The following is a 23428-nucleotide window of genomic DNA, read 5'->3' as shown; positions in this document are numbered from 1 at the left end:
TGGCTGGAGCTGAGCCAGTCTGAAGAAAGAAGTCAGGAACCTCTTCCAGGTCTCCCATGCAGATGCAGGGTCCCAAGCCTTTGGGCCGTCCTCGACTGCTTTCCCAGGCCACAGGCAGGGAGCTGGATGGGAAGCGGGGTGGCCAGGATTGGAACTGGTGCTTTTATGAGATCCCGGCGCACGCAAGGCAAGGACTTTAGCCACTAGGCTACCACACCAGGCCCTAACTTTCTTTATTATTTTAACTTGCCTGTTTTATAATTTGGATGTTATTTTATGTTGCTTGTTTTTGAGTTTTATATATTTTTTTACTTGCTTTGATTAACCTATATCCTTATGATTGTCTTTATTTTTATTTTTAAAAGATGTATTAATTTGTAAGTCAGAGTCACAGGGAAGGAGAGAAAAAGCAAGATCTTTCACCTACTGGTTCACTTTCTAAATGGTTGCAACAATCAGGTGTATGCCAGAAAGCAGGCACTTCAAACAGGTGTCTCACAAGCGGTTGGCAGGTGCCCAAGTGCTTGTGTCATCTGCTGCTTTCCCAGGCACACTAGTAGGGAGCTGGATCAGAAATGGAGCAGCTGGGACTTGAACTGATACCCATATGGGATGTCAATATCACAGGCAGCAACAGCAACTTTACTTTCTGTGCCACAATTCCAGCTGCTAATTTTTTTTTTTTTTTTTGAAAGTTGGAGTTACAGAAATAGAGGGAGAGACAAATAGAGGTCCTCCATCCTCTGGTCCGCTCCCCAAGTGGCTGCAGCTGCCATGGCTGAGCCAGGGTAAAGTCAGCAGCTTCATCCAGGTCTCCCAATTGGATGACAGGGGCCCAGGCCTTTGGGCCATCTTCCCCTGCTTTTCCCAGTCCTTACCAGGGAGCTGGATAGGAGGTGGAGCAGCTGGGATACAAACCAGTGCCTGTATGGGATGCCGGTGTCCCAGGTGGTGGCTATATTTCCCCCTCGCACCGGCTCCAACATGTACCTGTTCTAGAACTGTGAGTCAGTTTCCTTGCCATGTGCTCTTGCATTGTAAGAACGCATCAGTTTATTTCCCATTCCAATATTAAACATTTTAAGTTTGCTGTGTTACATTCAGTGCTTATCTAAACATCCTTCCTGTGTCTTTTGATTCACTTAGGCAGATTTGATATGATAGTGTCTGGAGTCTGTTTTGGCTATCACTCCTTGTGAAGATGTCATGGTATTTTTAGTGCACAAAGACCAGGAATGCTGCTAAACACCCTACATTGCCCAGGACCAACTCCCTCAGCAAAGCATTATTCCATTGAAACATCGGTAGCCCAGAGATTGAACACTCTCTTGGCAGTGGACCTTATTCAGAGTTGTGTCTCTGCCCCTTCAGTTGGAAAGTGTGTAGATATATTTCGGCCTAGTTCAGTGGAGGAAGTTGAGGAAGTACAGTTGTGCGTCTCTTAGTGATAGGTGCACATTTTGTTCTGGAAGTTGCATCATTACACACTTTCATCATCATATGAACATCTCAGGGTGTATTTATACAAACTAAAATGGTTGTCTGAGAAAATAACCAGTGGGACCCCCTCCGTCTATGTGGTCTGTCATTGATGGAAACACCATTTTGGAAACGTCATTGTATAGCCTGTGACCGTGTGGCTGTTGGCTATAATGGACAGCTTCTAAAGATGCTGAACCCTGTGAATTGCTGAACGTTCCTGCCCCTGTTGGGAGATGCTTCTCTAAGATACATAGCCTTGTGAAACTGCATGAATTAATGTACATGTTTTAACTAGCTAATATCAGGATATTTTCTTGAGTGGCTTTACAAATTTGTAATTCTCCCAACAGCATAATAGAAATCCTATTGCTTTGCATTTTTCCTCCTGGTCTGGAGTTTATGATTGACCATTTCTGGATTCCAGATACACTTAAGCATTGTTTCATGTTTATCCATTTGTGTTTGTGTTTTGCTTTGGTTTTGGGAGTTTTTTTTAGGGTGGGTAAAATTTTTGCTGGGAATTTTTCTTCCAAGAGTGTTTGTGTTTTATTACTGGTTTATAGGAGTTCTTTATATGTTCTGGATACTAATCTTTTGTAGGATAAATGAGATGCAAATTCTAATATGTGGCTTTTTTCTACATTTTAAAAATGTTTTATGAATAGCTGTTTTTAATTGTAAACTACTGTAAGTGTTAAGATTTCTGAACAGTATAAATGGAAGATGTGTTGACTGCATCATCCAGAGCTTTAAATTTTTTCTGTGTGCTTTAAAGTTTTATTTTTGCATTAAATATGCTTGAGAACCCTGCAGCTAATTAAGCCCACCAGATCCCTTATGGACGCCTGGTGTGCAGTGGCTGCAAACAGCGTTCTTGGTAGTGTATGCAACCTGTTCCTCGTATGGGTTGCTCTAAGGGACCTTGGAGACAGTCCTTCAAAGTGGCCAATCCTGCTTCTGACCTCATGCTGTTCCTCATCTAGGCTGCAGACAGGTTTGTGGGGTGCTTTTGGAAAGCCCCAGGGCACAGTCGCCAGGGTTCACATTGGCCAAGTCATCATGTCCATCCGCACCAAGCTGCAGAACAAGGAACATGTGATTGAGGCCCTACGCAGGGCCAAGTTCAAGTTCCCTGGTCACCAGAAGATCCACATCTCCAGAAAGTGGTGTTTTACTAAGTTCAATGCAGATGAATTTGAAGACATGGTGGCTGAGAAGCAGCTCATCCCTGATGGCTGTAGGGTCAAATACATCCCCAACCATGGTCCCTTGGACAAGTGGCAGACTCTCCACTTGTGAGGCCTCTGCTCTTCTGCACTCCTAAACCTGACCTAAATAAGTCTTGATTGTTGACTTGAAAGAAAATATATGATTGGGAAGTGTCAAAGCTGGGAGCTAGGAATTCAATCCAGCTTCCCTATGCAGTTGATAGGGCCCTAACTGTGAGAACCATCATTGGTTGCCCCTCAAGTTTGGTATTAGCAGCAGTGTTAGAATTGAGAGTGGACCAAGGCTTGAGCCCAAATGTCAATAAGGGGTTCTAACCAGCAGGTCCTCACAACCATCGAGGGGATGATGCGATCATGTTCCTCAGCCAGAACCACTAAAGACAATCTGGTTGAGCATGTCCATTTATTGTAAAGCAAGCACAATCTTATATAGTCCAAGAAAAGGGGACGGTAGAAAGGTCTGTCTTAACAATCCTCTCACCCAGTAACAGTACTGTAATTGACTAGAGGCATATCTATTTCTCTTGACCCTCCAGTCTTACTGCAGGTCACGTACACCATGTATTGCTGGCAGGTAATGTGGGACCACAATGACTGCTCAGTTGCTTATCAAGGAAGTCCCAGCACAGCTTGTCCAGGACAGAGGTGGAAGGCTGTGGCCCACTGCTCTCACCTATATGGCTAGTGATTAGGTCAGGTTGAGGTCTCTGTGTGCCAAGACCATTGCCAGGGGTCTCCCCCAGGGACACTGTGTCCCGTGTCCTTATGAACTCCCACATAGGCCGAGCAGGCAGGGATCCAGGAGCGATCTGCCACAAAGGGATGCAGGTGTCCCAGTTGCAAGTGTCTTAACTGCTGACTAGATACCCACCCCTTTCTCTGTTTTGCAAAGGCATTCACTTAGATCAGAACGGATCCCTCATCCTGCAAGACTGAACTGCTTCAGAAGCTAGGCATCAGTCATGGTGAGGGACCAGGTAGCCTGGAGTTTTTAAATGTCTAAGCTGTAGCCCTTTGGGATTCTAAGAGAAAGCCTGAAGTGCTTTCCATGGCTCTTCCTCTGTCCATTGGAGACCTAGCAGCTGCTCAGCTTCTGAGCTGGACAGCAGTAGTTTTCAAACTAACATACATCTCAAGACGGCAGATGTAACGAAAGGCCAGTCTTACGTCTTTGGATATCTCTCATCTTGTCTCCCATAAATCCTCACTGCTTTAGTATGTTTCAAAGAGATGTTTTTTTAACACTTTGTTCTGGTTTCCTAGTTGTTAGTAGGGGAGCTGATTTAATCTAATTCACATGGTCTTCATCTTGGCTTCTCCTTTTTAGAAACTGAACGTAAGCTCGGTTAAGTCTCTTACAGGAGACAAACGTGGTGTGCTTCCACTTCTGTGATAGAACTAAAGGAGACAGGCTCGTACAAACAGAAAGTAGAATGGTGGTTACCAGGGTGAAGGGGTGGGGAGTTATTTAATGAGTGTTGAGTTTCAGTTCTACGGGCTGAAAGTATTTTAGAGGTTTCTTTTATAGCACTGTGAGTCTGTGTAGCACTGCTTATGAGGAAGGTGTTCTGTGGGTAAATACAGATAGATTGTAAATGACCTTCTAGCTTCATTTCTTCACATGGGTTTCTTTAGCTATCCCTGTTTAGAAAATAGAGTATGTACTACAAATCACAAATTCAGTGATGCCCTAACACAAATCTAATTCTATCTCTTTAGCCAAAAAAAAAAAAAAAAGACAGGAAGAAGTAATAATCAGGAAGACAAATAGCAGTTTAAAGAGAGGGACAGTGCTCCCAGCATCCTTGTCAGTGATCTTACTCCCAGAGTGGACGATAGATGGGGACACAGAGCTGGCTCTTCTGTCGCCTGGCTCTGTTGACCTGACTAGACATCTTCCTGAGGAAACTAGGAGCAGCTTTTGTTACACACAATGTTTGATTCGTGTGCTGGCCTTCTAACTCAACCTCTGTTTAAGTTCTAGGCACCATGTAAACATCAGAAAATTACCTCCCTTTTGTTTATCCTTGAGGTTGTTCGCACTTGTATGGTCTACATTTCATTTCCTATAGATTTTGCATCTTTTTTGGATATATTACCTTTTGAAAAGATCTTGACCTTTATGACAAGTTTTTTTTTTCCAGTGTTCATTCTTTAAACATGTGTCGTACATCTAACATAGCTTACTTTTGGTATGACAAGGTCCAAATGGCATAATCTTTTTCATGGTTGTCTTATATCATCTAGAACGTTTCTTGTTAGTTGTAAATCCAGAGGTGAAACCAACACTCCTCGTTACAACTTCCTCTCACTTCTCTTTTAGTTTTATAATGCAGTTCAGAACACTATTGCCAGTGGATAATTTCTGGTTGTTTTGTTTTTGTCTGGTAAGATGGTCTGTGTTTTTAAATATCAGTATCATATAATTTCTTGTATCCCATCCCTTTTTAAGTTGCTAACAAGCAATCAATTAAAAATCGCGGAATCCAGCTCAAGGGACAAAGGATGCAGAGGGAATTTATCTTCCTGTAAGAATAGCCAACTATCATCTAAGAAATGTAAAACAAATTTTAATATCCTAGTCTGTGCTGTTTCATACTTAGAATGCAATATCCCAAGGGTTGAACACCAGACAATTAAATACCTTGAGTACAGTTATTACCCCTACCTATGTAACAGTCTTTCAGATGCCTTTGTAATTTGAGAGATATACTAGGACAAGTACCCTTGAGAAATACTGGGGTGTAAGGAGTGGCTTATTATTTTGTAGAGCAAAATATGAGTATTACCAAATAGTATAGCTGTTTGATACTTACTAATAAAAATCACACTGAAGTTAGTGTAGGGTACTTAACCAAATGGATAGTAATGGGACTTACCGCATAAGCCCAGAATCACATTCCTGACTCTCTTGCTAAAACAGTGGAAGATACAGTATCAGCATGTTTTAAGCAGGTCATGTCATAGAGGAAAAATAATTTCACCAAGCTTCTGTTTATTGTTAAACTAGCATTTTTAAAAAAGATTTTTATTGGAAAGGCAGATTTTCAAGGAAAGGAGAGACAAATATCCTCTGTCCACTGGTTCACTCCCCATGTAGCCGCAATGGCCAGAACTAAGCCGATCCAGAGCCAGGAGCCAGGAAATTCTTGTGAGTCTCCCATGCATGTACAGGGTCCCAAGGCTTTGGGCCAACCTCAAATGCTTTCCCAGCATTTGGGAAGTGGAGCAGCCGTGATACGACCAGGTACCCATGTAGTATGCCACATTTGGAGGTGGAAGATTAGCCAGATGAGCCTATACGCTGGCCTCTAGTATGGTCAGTGCTAAAGAGTGGAAGATTTGGGGCTGGTTAAGCAATGGATCAATTGGCCAATCCTCTGTCTGCAAGTGCGGGCTTCCCATATGGCACTGGTTTGTGTCCCAGCTGCTCTACTACCTTTCCAACTCCCTGTTTATGGCCTGGGAAAGCAGAAAATGGTGATCCAAAGCCTTGGGATCATGCGCCCACATGAGAGATCCTGAGGAAACTCCCTGGCTCCTGGCTTCAGATCTGCTCCGCTCTGGCTATTGGCAGCCATTTGGGAAATGGAACAGCTAATGAAAGATTTTTCTCTGTCTCTTCTGTATAAAAGTTTCCATTAAAAATAAAGAGTCTTGAAAAAAAAAAAAAAACCAGAAAGAGTGGAGGCTTTTAGTTCTCTTTGCATGCTTGACATGCCTCCTTGTCTCCTCTACCTAGCCAATGCTGATTTTACTCTCAAATCTGTCTTCAGTGAAGTGTTGCAGGTTAAAGCTTCTTGGTGGCCTTTCTTGATTTTGTTCTCTTTCTCTCTTTTTTTTTAAGATTTATTAATTTTTATTCAGAAGGCAGATATACAGAGAAGGAGAGACAGAGAGAAAGATTTTCCATATGCTGGCTCGCTCTGCAGGAGCCACAATGGCTGGAGTTAAGCTGATCCGAACCCAGGAACCAGAAGCTTTTTCCAGGTCTCCGATGCGGATATAGGAGGAGCCCAAGGCTTTGGACCATCCTGGATTGTTTTCCCAGGCCATAAACAAGGAGCTGGAAAGGAAGTGGAGCAGCTTGACAGGAACCGGCACCCATATGAGATCCCAGCTCATGCAAGCTGAGGACCTTAGCCACCATGCCCTTTGCTATGATTTCTTTCAGTGAAAGAAGGCAGCTTTGAGGCAAAATGCTTTTTTTTGCTTTTGCTTAGTTGAAAGGCAGAGAGACGAGACAAAGGGAAAAGAACCTTCCTTCCCCCAGATTCCTCCAGAGAGGACCCCATTGAAGCCTGTCACTCAGTCGGGGTCTCTGATGTGGGCCCAAGTGCTTGAGACGTCACCTGCTGTCTCCGAGTGCGCATTGGCAGAAGCTGAAACAGGCAGCAGAGCCCCGGGAGCTTGGCTCCAAGGGACTCTGATGGGGGAGACAGGCCTCTTAACCACTGTGGCACATGCCTGATCCTGCTTTTTAAAAAACAATAGTGACTGGGCCAGCGCGGTAGTCCCAAAACCTTGGGACTCTATGCCAGCGTGGAAGACCCAGAAAAGGCTCCTGGCTCCCGGCTTCGGATTGGCTCCAGCCGTTGTGGCCACTTGGGGAGTGAATCATCGGATGGAAGATCTTCCTCTCTGTCTCTCCTCCTCTCTGTATATCTGACTTACCTATAAAAATAAATCTTAAAAAAAAGTAATGGCTGGAAACATTTGTCTCCTTCCTTCATTTTTCCTTTCCTCCCATCCCAACTTACTCTTAATTATTCCAGTGTTAGAAATTACAAATCTAAAAGGCAGGAAAGCGGCAAGGGGATTGAAAGGAATGGTCATGTTGTTGACTTGCCCTTAAATGTTATCTTAGATGGTTCGGCCAAGCCACATTTTGGGGGTTTTAAGACTGTAGGAAGTGAGGAATCTTTGCTTACGTGGTTTTTCAGAGTGACTGGTGATAATGAATTTTTCTTTCAGATAATATGTGATTTTCCTTATAGGTGTTTATCCCTCGATATTACACACAGACTATGACAAATACAGTTACCCAGCAGTGACAGTGGGCACTGCTTCCAGGACTCCCTTTGGATGCACAATCCACAGATACGCAGGTTCCTTGAAGAAAATGGTGTTGTTTTTGCATACAAGCTACGCATATTCTCCCGTGTACTTTGAACTGTCTCTGCTTCTAATACCCTGTGCAATGTAAATACTGCATTAAATAGTTGTCTTATGCTGCCTTGTTTAGGAACTAATGACATGCACGTTTCACACAGTTTTTTTATTTTTTTACATAAATATATGTCAACAGTGGTTGAATCCAGATGAGCAAAACACGGAGGGTCAGATGTTTGTGGAAGTGTCCTGTGTTGTTACATTTACTTCATCTTAAATGTCTCTCTTCTTCACTCAGGCTGCTAGCACACCACTGAATCCTCTCAGTTTTCAGTGTGAATTTGTAAAACTCAGGATTGACCTCCTGCAAGCCTTCTCTCAACTCATCTGTACTTGCAATAGCCTGAAGACAAGTCCTCCACCTGCCATCGCCACCACAATTGCCATGACCTTAGGAAATGACCTGCAGAGGTGTGGTCGCATCTCCAATCAGGTATGCCAGAGTTTTATTTTTAGGGACAGTTTTTACTTATACATACTGTAGTGTTGTTCAAATTCACTATGGAATTAAACGTTCTCTTTAAAATCACTTTAAAGTTTAAAATCCATGGTTTGACTCAGTCCTAGGTATCAACTGCTCAGCTCACCTGCCTTGCCAGAAAATTCACTTTTTAAATTTTTACTGTTAGGGAATGGTTTTTCCGTGTTCTGCTTTTTGGATTGTGTAGACAGTCGCAGCAACGCGTTTGTCATAGTTGATACTCTCCCCCTCTTCACAGATGAAGCAGTCCATGGAAGAGTTTCGAAGCCTTGCGGCCCGGTATGGGGATCTGTATCAGGCATCTTTTGATGCTGACTCAGCAACTTTGCGGAATGTGGAACTGTATCCTAAGCAGTGTGTCTCCTTTCCTTTCCTTCCCCCATTCCCCTTTGGGAGTATTTTGAAAAATTCTCTGGAAGTATTCTTTTACTTGCAGATACAATACTTCAGATATGCTCACCTGTAAAATTTGCCAACAAAGGTATTATGACTAATGATTTCCCCTTTGAAAGTTAGCATGAGCGAAGTAATTTTACTTTCTAAAACCTCCACCAGGCTTCCAAAACATAGTGATTGAGTGGCAGTCTTGCCCCGCCTCTGAGAAGGACACTCAGGGCTTTTTTCTTCCCTACCCCCAGGTCTCAAGTTCAAGTTGTCCTGGATAGCACACCTCATTCCCCCCCGGAACACTTAACTTTCCCTAGCCAATCTTGTTTCATCTCTTCAGTCACTTAAGTCACTGGTTTTTTCCTATAAACTTTGTTCTAAGTCCTCCATATTTTTTATTGACTGCTCCATATATTTTTGCGAGAAGAAACAAAGGTTAAGAACCCCTGCCCTCAGATGGCTTGTCACATGCCCACCCCCCGTGTTTGCGTACACTCTGAGAGGGGGCAGGCCATGGGGCTCCAGCTTACAAGGGGGGCTGGGAGGAGGTGAAGGCTTTTTTTTCCCAACTTTTAGCAATGAAGCCTTTCTTATTTGCTTGTATGTATCCAGTGCTTATGAAGTATACTTAAGACCAGTCAGAGGGGAGACGCTGTGATGGCATCCTGGTCTCTGTTCCCACCTTAGGCAGCCTCTGAAGGCCCCTCCCTGGGGCCAGATGAGAGACTTGCTATCACTTATGTATATGTCCCGGAGAAGGAAGCACAGAAGCCCCGACCCTCAGAGCTCACAGGGTTATGATTGCTTATACTCGGAATGGGACCCTCTTCTGGACTGCTCATTTAACATGTATATGAGAAAATAACTATAGTAGAATTTTTACCCTTAATACTAATCCAGACAGCAACAGAGCTGTTTGCTGATATCTCATGCAATAGAAGCCCTGATTTTGGATCCAGAATCAGCAAGGTAATTCTTAGCATGTTTTACATCACAAAACACTTTGTGGACAGGTGCAAGTTGCTGCTTGGGAAGCCATATGCCATATGGTAGTAACGAGCGGGCCTCTGATCCCAGTTTCCTGTTGATGCATTTCCCGGAAGGCCTTTCTTTAGTTTGCCTGTTTTTAAAATTATGGGGGCTGATGTTGCACAGTGGGTTAAGCTTCCATCTGCAATACCAACATTCTATATGAAAGCTCGTTTGAGTCTAGATTGCTCCACTTCCAATAAGGTCACTGTTAATGTAACTGGGAAGATGATTCAGACGCTTGGGCCATGGCAGCCAGGTGAATGGAATCTCTCTTTCTCTTGCCCTCTCTCCAATTCTGCCTTTCAAAGTAAAACAAACAAATCATTCAAGAAATTATATAGTTATTAGAAACAAAAAGAAGAACATCTTCTTTCTACTGATTCTCTCCCCAAATGCCCTCAACAGCTGTGGTTGGGACATGCTGTATCCTGGAGCCAGGTGCTTAGTCAGGGTCTGCCATGTGGGGGACAAAGGTCCAAGGACTTGCCCCATCACCTGCTGTGCCCTGAAGGGGTGATGAGCAGGAAAGTGGAATTAGGAGCTGCACCTTGCACCCTGACTTTCCAGCATGAGCTGTGGGTGATGCAGGCTGTGTGCTCTGCTAGGAAAGCAGTCAAGGGGGACGGGCATCGTGATAAATGCCCCACTCCTTGACCGCACTGTTGGCAGAAAAGGAACTACCCTCTCAGGGTATGGCTGTGTGGGGATTGTCAGTCAATTGACACGTGCACCCGCCTCCTCTCTCACCCTTCCTGACACATTTCTGCCCCACCCAAACCCATCGCCCAGCCTCTGTTCTTTGTGGAGATAACAAATTGGGAAAGAAAACTTGTCCCCTGTGTGTGAGGGATTTGTTTCTCGTTCTCCGTGGAACTAGAAGCAACAAATAACCTTCAAAAGCTTCATATGTACTTCCGTGCTTTCCAGAGAAAGAAGTGCCTACTTATTTAAAGAAGAAAACCTCAAAAGGGTGATGCATGTCCAAAAGTATTCCCTGGAGTCATAGCTATATTGGCTATTCCAGTATAGTTTTTGTTTTGTTTTGTTTTGTTTTGTTTTAGATTTATTTATTTTCACTGGAAAGTCAGATTTACAGAGAAGTAGAGACAGAGAGAGAGAGTGAGATTTTCTGTCCACTGGTCTACTTCCCAAATGGCCACAATGGCCAGAGCTAAACCAATCCAAAGCCAGCACCCAGGAGCTTCTTCTGGGTCTCCCACGTGGGTGCAGGGTCCCAAAGCTTCAGGCCATCCTTGACTGCTTTCCCAGACCACAAGCAGGGAGCTGGATGGGAAGTGGAGTAGTTGGGACATGCACTGGCAACACAAAGCAAGAACTCTAGCCACTAGGCTACTACACTGCACCGCCCACTATAGTTTCTGTTAAAACCTATAACCTACGTTGAAGTGCCTGGTTGTAATGAACTGTGCATCTACAGCAGCCAGCATAGCACCTGAGCCAGCATGCTTAGAAAACACAGGATAGGATAATTGTAAATATTGTTATCTATCTTATACCTATGTTGTTCTCTTTAGATTTATTTATTTTTATTGAAAAGGTAGATTTGCAGAGAGAAGGAGCAACAGAAAGATCTTCTGTCTGCTGGTTCAGTCCACATGTAGCTGCAACAGCCAGAGCTGAGCCAATCTGAAGCCGGGTTCTTCTTCTGGGTCTCCCACATGTGTGCAGGGTCCCCAGGGTTTGGGCTGTCCTCCACTGCATTCCCAGGCCAAAGGCAGAGAAATGGATGGGAAATGGAGCAGCCAGGATATATACCAGCGCTCATATGGGATCCCAGTGCTTGCATGGTAAGGGATTAGCCAGTGGAGCCACCAGCTAGGCTCTCATACCTAAATTTTGTGATTATCAAAAAAATAGTGTGAAATCTTTTTATTAAGATTTTATTTATTTTATTGGAAAGTGAGATACACAGAGAGGAGGAGAGACAAAGAAGAAAATATTCCATCCGATGATTCACTCCTCAAGTAGCTGCAACAGCTGGAGCGGTACCTACCTGAAGCCAGGAGCCAGGAGCTTCTTCCTGGTCTCCCACATGGGCGCAGGGTCCCATGGCTTTGGGCCATCCCTGATTGCTTTCCTAGGTCACAAGCAGGGAGCTGGATGGGAAGTGGAGCCGCTGGGATTAGAACTGGCACCCATATGGGAGAATCCTGGTGCATTCAAGGTGAAGAGTTTGGCCATTAAGCCACCATGCCAGGCCTGAGTTTGAAATGTTGATCCTTTCTTTAGTCTAGTTTCTTATTGCCACTGTTGTGATTCCTTCACACTTAATGTTGGTTTCTGTTAACTAAAAAAATAATAATAATAATAATAATAAGATGTCCTCCTGTCACAAAACAGTGGACTTTGCACTGTGCATTAGTAATCAGAAATGTGGAAACAATACGTGATCAGATTGTTTCCAGATACTGGCAAGTAGTAGTGGAGGAATGTAATCCCTTAGGTAAACTCCAAGCCAGTCTGAGCTTTCCTCCGCCCGCAGCAGTTTATCCTACTCTCAGAAGAGGAACCAGAGCGGAGTCGCAGGTCTGACTCGGGAGAGAGAAATCAGGATTCGGAGAATGTGAGAAAACTGGAATTTTCAGGGTGGAAGACAGGAAGGGGAGAGCCTTTCCAGGGCTGTTTTTTTGGCTGCTTATGTGTTAAAGCCTGGACAAAGAAGGTAGTACTAAAGAATAGTTATGAAGAAATTATAAACTGAACAGCTAACAGCACTCCTCAGAGAAATGCCAAAATTTCACCACGCCAAATCGGAGCACCTTATTGAGCACCCAGTATATGCAGGAGGAGCACCCTGCTCGAGTTGAAGCACTCAGGTGGAGACTCCTTAAACCCGTCCTGACAGAGCTCAGGAAGCCTCAAGAATCGGGAATATGCACAGATAAGAAGCTGGCTGTCTACCAAACGAAAACTTAACACAATAAAATTCAGAATATCAACAATGTCAGATACGCAGTTGGGGCATTCAGTTTAAAGAATTAGTGGACATGGAATAATAACCAACAGAACATCAATATATATTTAGATGATGAAACTTAACAGCCTGAAATTTAAAAAAATATATATTTTTTAAATTCTTACTTTTATGATGCAATTCTATAGGCTCAGGGAGATCCCCTTCCACTCTCCCTGTCCCCCAGCTGCCTGCAATTTTAAAACAACACATGTTCACTATCTTCAGAGGTTTAAAGATAAACCTGCCATTTAAGATGTAAAAAGATCTAAGTGGAACTTAAAAGCTGAAGAGACAGGGTTTTGGTTTGGCTACTGTTTTTCTGGTTGTTGTTGTTTTTTTAAAGATGTATTTATTTTTAATACAGATAGTCAGATATACGAGAGGAGAGACAGAGAGGAAGATCTTCAGTCCGATAGTTCACTCCTCAAGTGACAGCAATGGCCAGTGCTACACCGATCTGAAGCCGGGAGCCAGGAACCTCTTCCGGGTCTCCCATGCGGGTGCAGGGTCCCAAGGCTTTGGGCCGTCCTCGACTGCTTTCCCAGGCCACAAGCAGGGATCTGGATGGGAAGCGGAGCTGCTGGGATTAGAACCAGCGCCCATATGGGATCCCGGCACATTCAAGACGAGAACTTTAGCCACTAGGCCATGCAGCCAGGCCCTGGCAACTGTTTTTAAAGTATCATTTCCATTACTATAGAATTTGAAATTAATTAGATTGCACCTAACAGATTAAGCCTTGGTATAATGAAAGAGATCAGTGAACTTGAAAATATAACAATACCAACTACTCAAATAGAATAGAGAAAAGAAAAAACAAACTGGCAAAGAGGAAGTCAATATACGTATAGGACAATATCATTTGTACTAATAATTGTGTAACTGGATGCCAAGAAGGAGAGACAGAGAGAAAAGAAAGAAGAACACAAAAATATTTAAATGACTTAAAAGGTTTTTGTATTTGGTTAAGACATAATCTCCCAGGGCTGGGCACAGTAGCCTAGCAGCTAATGTCTTCACCTTGCATGAGCCAGGATCTTATATGAATGCTAGTTCGTATCCCAGCTGCTCCACATCCCATCCAGCTCCCTGCTTGTGGTCTGGGAAAGCAATCAGCGACAGCCCAAAGCCTTAGAACCCCGCACCTGTGTGGGGACCCCAAAGATACTCCTGGCTTCTGGCTTCGGATTGGCACAGCTCTGACTGTTGCAGCCCCTTGGGGAGTGAATCAGTGGTCAGAAGATCTTTCTTTCTGTCTCTCCTCCTCTTTGTATATCTGAATTTACAATAAAAATAAATATTTCAAAAAAAAAAAAAAAAGATAATCTCCCAGAGCCAAGTTTAACAAACCTTAAGTAGAATAAACATACTGCAAACCACAAGGAATCACGCATCATAACCAAAGTAGAGAAACACAACAGATCACATACTACAGGGGATAGCAGATTATCTTTGGGTTTCTCATCAGAAGCAATGTAAGCTATGAGATAATTGGAACACCATCATTAAGGTCCTCAAAAATGGAAAACGTTAGCTTACACTCATTAACTAATCCTTCAATAAGTAAGGCTGAAAAAGACATCGTTCGGGTAAAATCTTAGAAATTTGTCACTTGGGGCCAGAGTTGTGGTATAATAGATAAAGCTATCACTTGTGTTGCCAGCATTCCCAGTGGGTGCCAGTTCACGTCCAGGCTGTTCCACTTCCCTTCCAGCTCCCCGATTTTGTATCTGAAAAGGCAGTCAAAGCCAGCCCGAGTGTTTGCATACCCACTTTGGGGATCTGGACGATGCCCCTGGCGCCTGGCTTCGGCCAACAGGCACCCATTTGGGGAGTGAACAATGGAAGAACTCTATGTCTTTTCCTATCTCTATGTAACTTTGACTTTCAAATAAGTGAATCTTTAAAAATAGATTTTGTCACTAGTACTGCAAAAAATGTTTAAGGAAGAAAAATTATTTCAGATACAAGCTCAGATCTACAAAGCTAAACTAAGACTATTAGAAATAGTAAGCGTGAATAAGTATAAAAGATTTTTTTTAATAATTTGTATAAAGAAAAAATAAGAGCATCTGTTTAAGGCTTACAGTGTGTAGAAATAAAGTGCATGAAACACAGCGGAGGAAAGGAAGGTAAGACAGCAGTGAGAATGTTACATTTACATCAGTTACATAGTAGCTTAGGCCAACTGGGAATGAGCACTACAAGTAAGTAATAAGGAAGGATATTTTATGTAAACCCTACTGCAAAGGCTGAAGTGACCATAACAATATCCTGGAGCGTGGACTTGAAGAGGATCGTTGCCAAAGAGAAAGATAGGATTAAAGGACTAATTTCGAGGAGACATATGCTAAGTAAGTAGTACATACCTACTACAGATCTTCCAAATTTATACAAAATCTGACACCACTGAAGGAGAAATGAGTACGTTCACAGTTACGCTTGGAGATTTCAGTGCTGCCCCCGAGTGACAGAACAGCTTGTTGGAACGTTGGTTAGGATGTAGAGATCTGGACCAGTGTCCTCACCCAGCTAACCTAGTTTATGCAGCTCAGCAACAGGTACTTTGTCCCACTGCATTTGGCACACTGACCATAGCTCACACCTTACCCAAAAATTAACTCTGTGTCAGAACAAGCTATAAAACTTTTAGACTTGGGCCCGGCGGCATGGCCTAGCAGCTAAAGTCCTCGCCTTGAACGCGCCAGGATCCCATATGGGCGCCAGTGCTAATCCCGGCAGCTCCACTTCCCATCCAGCTCCCTGCTTGTGGCCTGGGAGAGCAATGGAGGATGACCCAAAGCCTTGGGACTCTGCACCCGTGTGGGAGACCTGGAGGAGGTTCCTGGCTCCCGGCTTCAGATTGGCACAGCACTGGCTGTTGCGCTCATTTGGGCAGTGAATCATCAGATGGAAAATCTTCCTCTCTATCTCTCCTCCTCTCTGTATATCTGACTTTGTAATAAAAATAAATCTTAAAAAAGAAAATTTTAGACTTGCAAGAAAATTACGTAGGAAATCATTTCCCTGAGCTTGGGGTTGGTACTAAAGTTTTCTTAGGATACAAACTGCGGTTAGAAGAATAGTTTGGGGTCAGTGTTGTGCTCCTGGTTAAGCTTGTGCTTACAGTGCTGATCGAAGTCCCAGCTGATCACTTGTTACCCAGTCTCCCGGTGATAGACCTGGGAAGGCAGCAGATGGTGCTTCAAGGCAGCAACGTGTTCAGACACCCTGCTTGTTACCTTGAGTGTGGGCAGCTTGCTTCACCTCTCCAAGTCTCAGTTTCCACATCAGTAAATGGAAGCAATTTCATTATTTAAAAAATGAAGTGAGAGTTTAGGAAAGTACCTGACATTGAGACAACCAAATTGTCACTATTTTAGTGGATTAATAAATACCGATCTTCACGTCAGTTTCCAGGAATATGGATCTACTGGAACGGCCGCTGCTGACAGTGAGTATGAAAGAAGAATGATGTCTGTATACAATCACGTCTTGGAAGAGGTGGAGTCCCTCAGTCGGAAATACACCCCTGTTTCTTACATGGCAAGTGGCATTAGTGGTTTTTTTAATTATTATTTATTTTTAATTTTAGATGATGTCAGTACAGTTGATCAGAGTAGGATGGATCAAAGGTTAAGGAAAAGTGGGTATGATCAGTTTCCAAATTTTCTATTTCTCCTTCTTATTTTGGGGGTGTGGGGTGGGATCAGGGGAGACGCCATACCCAGCCTCCCAAGTGCTCCAGTCCCCAGGGCTGGAGAATGTCCACCCAGTATCAAGCCAGGGTCCCAGTGTGTTCTGCCCAGGTGGTTTCGATAGTTCTGAAATGTTGTCAGTCTTGCCGATCCAGGATGAGGGATCCCCCGTACTGTCTATTGGCTGACATAATCAACTTCAGAGTCCCTTTGCCCAGATACTTGCTGTCATCATTTGATTCAGGTAGTTGTCCAGTTTGTTCTGTACTCCTTCCTCTGAGATGGTACAGATGCCCCCTGAAGGGCTCAATGGGCTGCAGTACCCTCTATGTGGGTCTTAGCCAAATGTCCACTACTCTGTCTTTTCCACTGAGGAGGACCAGTTCTCACAGGTGGTCCAGGGACCCCAGTCAAGTAACAGGGCCCTGCTGGACCCCGCTGCCCCCAGACTTGCAGACCCAGCACCCACCACAAAGGCAGGTCAAGGTCCCAGGCCAGGAGACCAGAGCCCCAACGTGGCATTATCTCACTGGGTTTTTACTGTTGGGAAATCTGTGTGTTTGGGAGCGGTGTGTGCTGCAGCTGGCGCACAGGTTAGGGACAGGAGTTGAGGAATGTTGACATACAGGTTGGGGACAGGAATTGAAGAATGCCACTCTCCTGTCATTCATTTTCTGTTTGAATTTACTTCAAAATGACTGTGGTAGAACTCAGAAGACTCTGTAAGTCCTTGAGATGAATGGTTTATTAGGTGTAAATTCCTGGATGTTGCAGGTTTTTCTTCGTAGGTATCTGCTTTTCAAATAGTCTGTATGAACATCTGTAGTGTTGAAATTACTGAGAGAACCACACTTGTTGATAACATTTGAAACTATTTTCCTGTGGTCCTGTTTTTTTCCCTCGCAGCACACAGCATGCCTCTGCAATGCCATCATTGCTTTGCTGAAAGTTCCCCTTGCATTTCAGAGATATTTTTTCCAGAAACTGCAATCCACCAGCATCAAGGTAACATCTCAAGAACGTCAATGCTAATATAGGCTAAAAAAAAAAAATTCTGGGTCTCTTGTGAAGATTAAATGGGACATAGCTGTGCTCAGTGCCTCCCTGCTGGCTTTAGGGATGCGCAACCTGCAGGGGTGAGCCTCTCCTCTCCTTAGCAAGTGATGTGGTGAAGGGGTGGGGTTTGTCCCCTTCTCACTGCCAGTGCCTGATGCAGTGAAGCAGGCCGTGGGCTAGCTGGAGCTCTGCTCCTTGTCCCTTATGTCCAGGAAGAAGTCGATGGCTTTTATCAAAGTTGCCCGTGGAGATGCTGAGCTCTGTCCAGGTCTGCTCAGCTCATTCAGACCCCACTTGACGTAAACCAGGTCTGGTAAAACATCACCAGTCCAGACTCCAAAACAAACATTTTTGCCCTTTGAATGCAGCTAGTTTTGTGCTCGCTTCAGCAGCATGTATACTCAAATTGAATGTAATTAGTTCTGAGGGTTGGCTGAAGGAAGAGTTAGCATTTTGAAATATTTATTCAGAACATAAATGCTAAATTCAAAACCTGTTTTTTCATTCAAAGAATGATATTGTTGGGAAAGAGAGAGAATTTGTCTTCTGAGAGAGTTCCTGGGTTTTCTCTGTTGGTTAATATCTCCTGTGATCTTTAAATATGCTGGAGTGCTTTTGGTTGCAACTGATAGAGCACTGAGTAAGGAGGAGCATATATTCCCTAGATAGAAAACCTCTAGGGCGGGCGTCCCCAGGGCAGAGCCGGCAGTGCTCAGCAGCACTAACAGAGACTCACTTGAGCTTTCTATAATTGAAAAGTATTTGGGATCTTTAATACATTTTTAAAGCAAAACTACTCAATAAGAAGTTTAAAATTTCATTGGGTTTATGAGTGAAAATTATGGGTTGGTTTTTTTTTGTTGTTTTGTTTTGTTTTGTTTTTAGTGAACCATGGTGATTTAATGTAAGCAACCTTAGAATTTTAAGTTTTCTGCATTTGTATTTAATGTATTTCAAATGACCTAAAGCCAAGTAGAACAGCTGAATGAAGGTTTGCATGGTGCATTTACCTACTGGAAGTGGTTCGTTTTCAGAGAAATGCTCCTTCTACCCCCACCAGAGAATGGCTTCATTTCTAGTCTCTAATCCTGTTCTCAAGCACAGCCATTGGGGATGAGAGTAGTGTGGATAAGAGGCCTTGGCTGTACAGGTGCATCTGTGCTGTCCCAGCACAGGCAGACCGTCACAGGAGGGAAGGTGCAGGAGTGCCAATATGTTCATCTGTAACTGGTGGTTAGCACAGAGCTGCTTGTTGGCAGAAAGTTTGCTGTGGGCCATTGGCATTTATTTTTAACATTGCTATTCCAGCTTGCTCTGTCGCCATCCCCTCGGAACCCTGCGGAGCCCATCGCTGTCCATAACAACCAGCAGCTGGCGCTGAAGGTGGAAGGAGTAGTTCAGCACGGATCTAAGCCAGGGCTCTTCCGCAAGATTCAGTCTGTCTGTCTGAATGTTTCCTCCACATTGCAGAGCAAATCTGGTCAAGACTACAAGGTAATGTAGAAGAGGCGCAAAGCTGGGATGCCAAGCTAATCAGCTTGTGGCTAGGAGCTTGCCTCTGCCTCCCTTGCTTAAGCAGCCTGCACCTCAGAGGGGAGCAGGGCACACGAATGTCAGGGCTTAAAGAGGCTGACCAGCAGCACTTCTGAACCTTACCGAACCCTTAATAGAGACACCAAGCTTACGGGCCAGCAGATACCAGAATTCAAGTTTTGTGACTGTTAGAACTGTGGGAAAGCCTAACTGGGTGCCTAGTGGCAAGAGCTTCCTTCCTTGAACCTCTGAGTTTAGTCCAACCTTGGCCAGTACGTGGAAGCCTGTCCCTCATGACAGGGATGGCAGGGAGCCAGTGCTGTTAACCCAAGAAAAGATCCCCAAAGTTCCCACCCATCCCCATTTATCATTTGTTATAGAAAGAGATTGCTGCAGATACGTTATCATCATACAGGGATCAAATAAGGGTAATGTTTACTTAAAGGTGTAACCTGTAACGCTAGGAACCTGCAGCTTTGAGAAGTCATGAGGCATGTTAAGTGCTAACTATTTAGCCAGAGCTGAGGGACTGGATCTGTGTACCCAGTGTTCAATACATCAACCGTTGCTTCCTTGACGCATCCTTTCCAGTTCCTCACTCATTGACCCACAACAAGTGGAGCAAGGGAACAAGCCCCACAGTCACATGAGAAAGTTACTCAGATGTGTCCAGGTGTACTGTGGGCTGTTTGGCCTGGGTCCCGGAGCCAGGAGCGGGTAGTGGTAAAGATAGAAAGCGAGCATTGCCTTTTTGGTGGTGGTTATAAGCTTACAAGGAAAGGGAAGGTCTGGCTGAACGTATCACTGCTTACTTGGTAGATGACGTTCAGCCTTGCTCTCTTCATCTCTTTTCCATGACACGAAGCTTGAGGCCTTATGTAACTAGCCATCAGTCAATATTTGGTGAATGATTAGGAAAATCATTTACTCTATGTAGATTACAGCTGTTATGATTGGGTAATCCCATGGCTGCATAATCTGTTCTCATGGAGGGTTGTAAGGGTAATTTATGTGTTCATTTTTCCTTTGTGTAGCTGTCGCCTCACTTTGGGTTTGAACCAAGAGTAATCAGGATTCTCTTTCTTCCATATATGCAGTAATTGTTACAGTTAAGAAGAAAGCTTTAAACCCAGAAGCTGATTTGCTTCTTGGCTGTGCCCTGAGAGGCACTGATTAAACTCGGGAAGTGGACAGTCAGTACAGGAGCACCTGGCAGTGGTCACTGCCCTGAGCTTGTAATTAAAGTGCACCTGTGCATTCAGATGGTCAGGTGGTCAGTGCCCATCTCCTCTTTGTTTGTTTGTTTTTAATTCAAGATATGGGACCCCTCCACCCACTGGTTCCTTTTCCATATGCATGAACATGATACAGCCAGCCCTGACCAGTCCTATGTGGGTGCCAGGGTCTCAACTACTTGAGCCATTACCTGCTGCCTCCCAGGGTGCCTCTGGCCTTGGGTGCCAGAGCCAGGAATCCAGCCATGGCCCTCTGATAAGGGCCAGGGGCATTGTAACCACTTGCTGAAATGCTTACTCACCTGGGACTGTTTCCAGCCCTTTTAAGTATGTTTTTTCTTTAGTGGACACATTCTGTAAGGAAATAAAAACCCAACAAAAGTTGAATGTGGATGTGGGAGAGTATTTGGGTTATAAATAACACTGAGATCTAGAATTGGTTGATTTCCATTCATCATTGTTACACCTACGTGGCCCTGACAAACTGATCATATGATAACTGCTCGTGGAGACACCGGCCTGCAGGGCACATCTGTCTAACTGATGACCCCACAGGAACACACATAAACAGAACAGGCCACGTATGCATTCCGACTGCCTTCATGTGCATTTTCAAAGTCAATCTGACTCCAGCAAATCCTGTTCTATTCTTTGAAAGGCAGAGCTGTGAGTGGCCAAATAAATGAATGAGCCCCAAAGTGCATGTTTGATAATATGCCATACTATCAGTGTTAGTAGGACACTGATTATTACATTAGCAACACACAGTTGCAAAGTTAATTTATCGGGCAAGTCAGGAATCATAATAGCCCTTAAAATCACCTAAAGGGAGGCTGGAGAAAACCTAACTGAAAATTACTTCATGTTGTATTGTTTCTCAGAATCTTCGATTTTAAGCTCTGAGTCAAGTAGTTCCGTCCTGCTTCTTTAGAATCTCTTCACAGACTAAAGGTGCTGGGGGCGTGGCCAAAGGGTAGAGTAAGCAGGGGAATTAGGCCAGCCTGGGAAGGGATTACGCAGGCCCTGGGAGCTCAGTGTCCCCAAAGCTGCCGAGGAGGCTAAGTCACTTAATCGTTAAAGAGTGTGGGCTGTGGAGTTAGCACGAATGAGTTCAGATTCCAACTTTGCCATTCATTCTGCCATTCATTAACCATGTGGCCCTGAAGAAATTGCTTAACCTCTCTGCCGCCATCTCCTCGCCACGAAGAGGGGTGATGATAGCATCTCCCTGTGGCTCGTCTGCAGAGCCTGACAACCCCTATTTGTAGCAGGGTCTGGCTGCCAGGAAGCACTGAAGATGCTGTGGCTGTGCTGTGATGTAACAATCCTTTCATTCCAGATTCCCCTGGACAATATGACTAATGAGATGGAGCAGAGAGTCGAGCCCCATAATGATTACTTCAGTACCCAATTTCTGTTGAATTTTGCTATCCTTGGAACACACAATATTACAGTGGAGTCTTCCGTGAAAGATGCCAATGGGATCGTATGGAAGACTGGTCCCAGAACTACCATATTTGTCAAGTCCCTGGAAGACCCTTATTCCCAGCAGATTCGCCTACAGCAACAGCAAGCCCAGCAGCCGCCGCCACAGCAGCAGCAGCGAAACGCCTACACACGGTTCTAACTGCAGTGCGAGTACAGGATTCCCCAAGGCCTTGGTCAGCTTGGCAGAAGTAGTTTACTTTTTCATGTGGATTAGTATGAAAGTTGTAGTGTAGAGTCCATTTATGTGTCTTTCTATAATGTATTATTCTGGAAATACTTTTTCTTAAAAATTTAATTAAGAAATAATTGAATTTTTGGCCAGAAGGATTTCCCCTCCCCCCTGTTTCCTTGTTAAACCAAGTCTTATATCTCCTATCTAATGTTTTTGTTATTTGGTTACAGTTTTTTTTTTTTCATTGCCACACCTTTTTTTTTTAACTCTTTCAAGAATAGTGAGATATTTAAGTCCCTGTGTTAGAAAATCACCTGCTTCTCTTTTGAAATACGTCATTTATTGCCTGGCACACACCTGAATCCTGAGGTGGGCACTGAGCTCTTGTCTCGTCTCCACCGACATCCCGCCTCCAACATACAAAACCTGGCAGGGCTGAAACATCCAGTATGTTATTTCAGTCTCTTAGCTATCTCTTCCTGTGCTACAGCAATCCTAATTTATTGTTTTAGTATGTAATTGGTCCCAAAAGCAGCTAACAATTAACATTGAAAAACAGAAAATTAATAATTTGTTGGGTTTTCTTGTGTGGTTGTGACTGTGTACAATACAGGATTACTGTATTATTTCTAAAAGTGAAAACAAATCACTTTAGCTTAATGTTGTGAATCAGATGGAGCGGACCTCTGGTTTGATGGGTTTGGGGTCTACCTGTGGAGTTAAGGTAGTGCTAGACGTGGTTGTCTGGGAGGAGCAGTCTGCTTGTAATACAACCTCGGTTGATTAGGATGCTCAGGGAACAGAGTTTTCTGGTAAGCCAGAAAGCCCCTTTTTTTCTGCTTCAATACTGCTTGAGAACTATTCTAAATGATCACAATACACTTTCTCATTTGAATATGGGATATGAGATAGAACTTGGCTCTTTTTTGATCTGGGACCATGGTTTGTGAACACCGGGATCACGGGATGATGCCTGTCGGCAGCCGAGGCCACTGAGCAGGATGCACTGCTCGAGAGGCTGGCGCGTTCCCTGGAACGCTCCTTTCTCAATAAATCTTCCCGTCCCTCTGCTTGTGTCTTGCCTGTTCTTTTCAAAGTCAACATCGATCCAAAGAGGGATGAAGGTTAAAGAAAAAAGTGCAGGTTCTCCTTTCTTGTCCTGAGGCCCTTGGGAGTGAAAGGCCCTGGGCAGTGCAGGTGACCTCCAGCCCCCCAGGCACAGCACATCCCAGCACCAACAGTCAGAGTGAGTCCACAGCAGCCACTGTGAAGGACGTTTCTTAGATGCGGCCAGTGGTACCCAGGGCACCCTCTGGGGACATGATGATGGCCTGAGCAGCATGGAGGACACTTGGCACAACCTCACTTGTGGAAAAAGCTGCAGGCCCAACTTCCGCTGGGTGACCTAGGGCAGTGTGGATTTTGGGTTTCTGGTACTAGCTCGAGGTAGAGTTCTCCAATAAAAGACACTCATTTTATAAGCTGC

The 23428-nt window shown here is 44.2% G+C and overlaps 1 protein-coding gene and 1 pseudogene across 4 annotated transcripts in view; both read left to right on the top strand.

Annotated features, from left to right (window-relative positions):
• Window positions 1–23012, top strand: part of INTS7 (integrator complex subunit 7) — a 68973-nt gene extending 45961 nt beyond the window's left edge. For 2 of the 4 annotated variants that reach the window (XM_040985637.1, XM_040985634.1), the window contains 7 exons: window positions 8122–8316; window positions 8603–8706; window positions 9652–9720; window positions 16174–16306; window positions 17365–17463; window positions 18823–19008; window positions 21622–23012. In XM_040985637.1, coding sequence (XP_040841571.1) covers window positions 8122–8316; window positions 8603–8706; window positions 9652–9720; window positions 16174–16306; window positions 17365–17463; window positions 18823–19008; window positions 21622–21909 — 1074 coding nt within the window. In that variant the 3' untranslated portion in view covers window positions 21910–23012. The remainder of the gene's footprint in view (window positions 1–8121; window positions 8317–8602; window positions 8707–9651; window positions 9721–16173; window positions 16307–17364; window positions 17464–18822; window positions 19009–21621) is intronic. The other 2 variants (XM_040985635.1, XM_040985636.1) reach the window with 2 other exon arrangements.
• Window positions 2290–2416, top strand: LOC121160140 (annotated as a pseudogene).
• Window positions 23013–23428: the final 416 nt, after the last annotated feature.

Source organism: Ochotona curzoniae, unplaced genomic scaffold (assembly GCF_017591425.1).
Source record: "Ochotona curzoniae isolate NIBS_2020 unplaced genomic scaffold, NIBS_Ocur_1.0 contig_430, whole genome shotgun sequence".
NCBI lineage: Eukaryota > Metazoa > Chordata > Mammalia > Lagomorpha > Ochotonidae > Ochotona > Ochotona curzoniae.
This window is presented reverse-complemented; position numbering and strand designations above follow the sequence as displayed.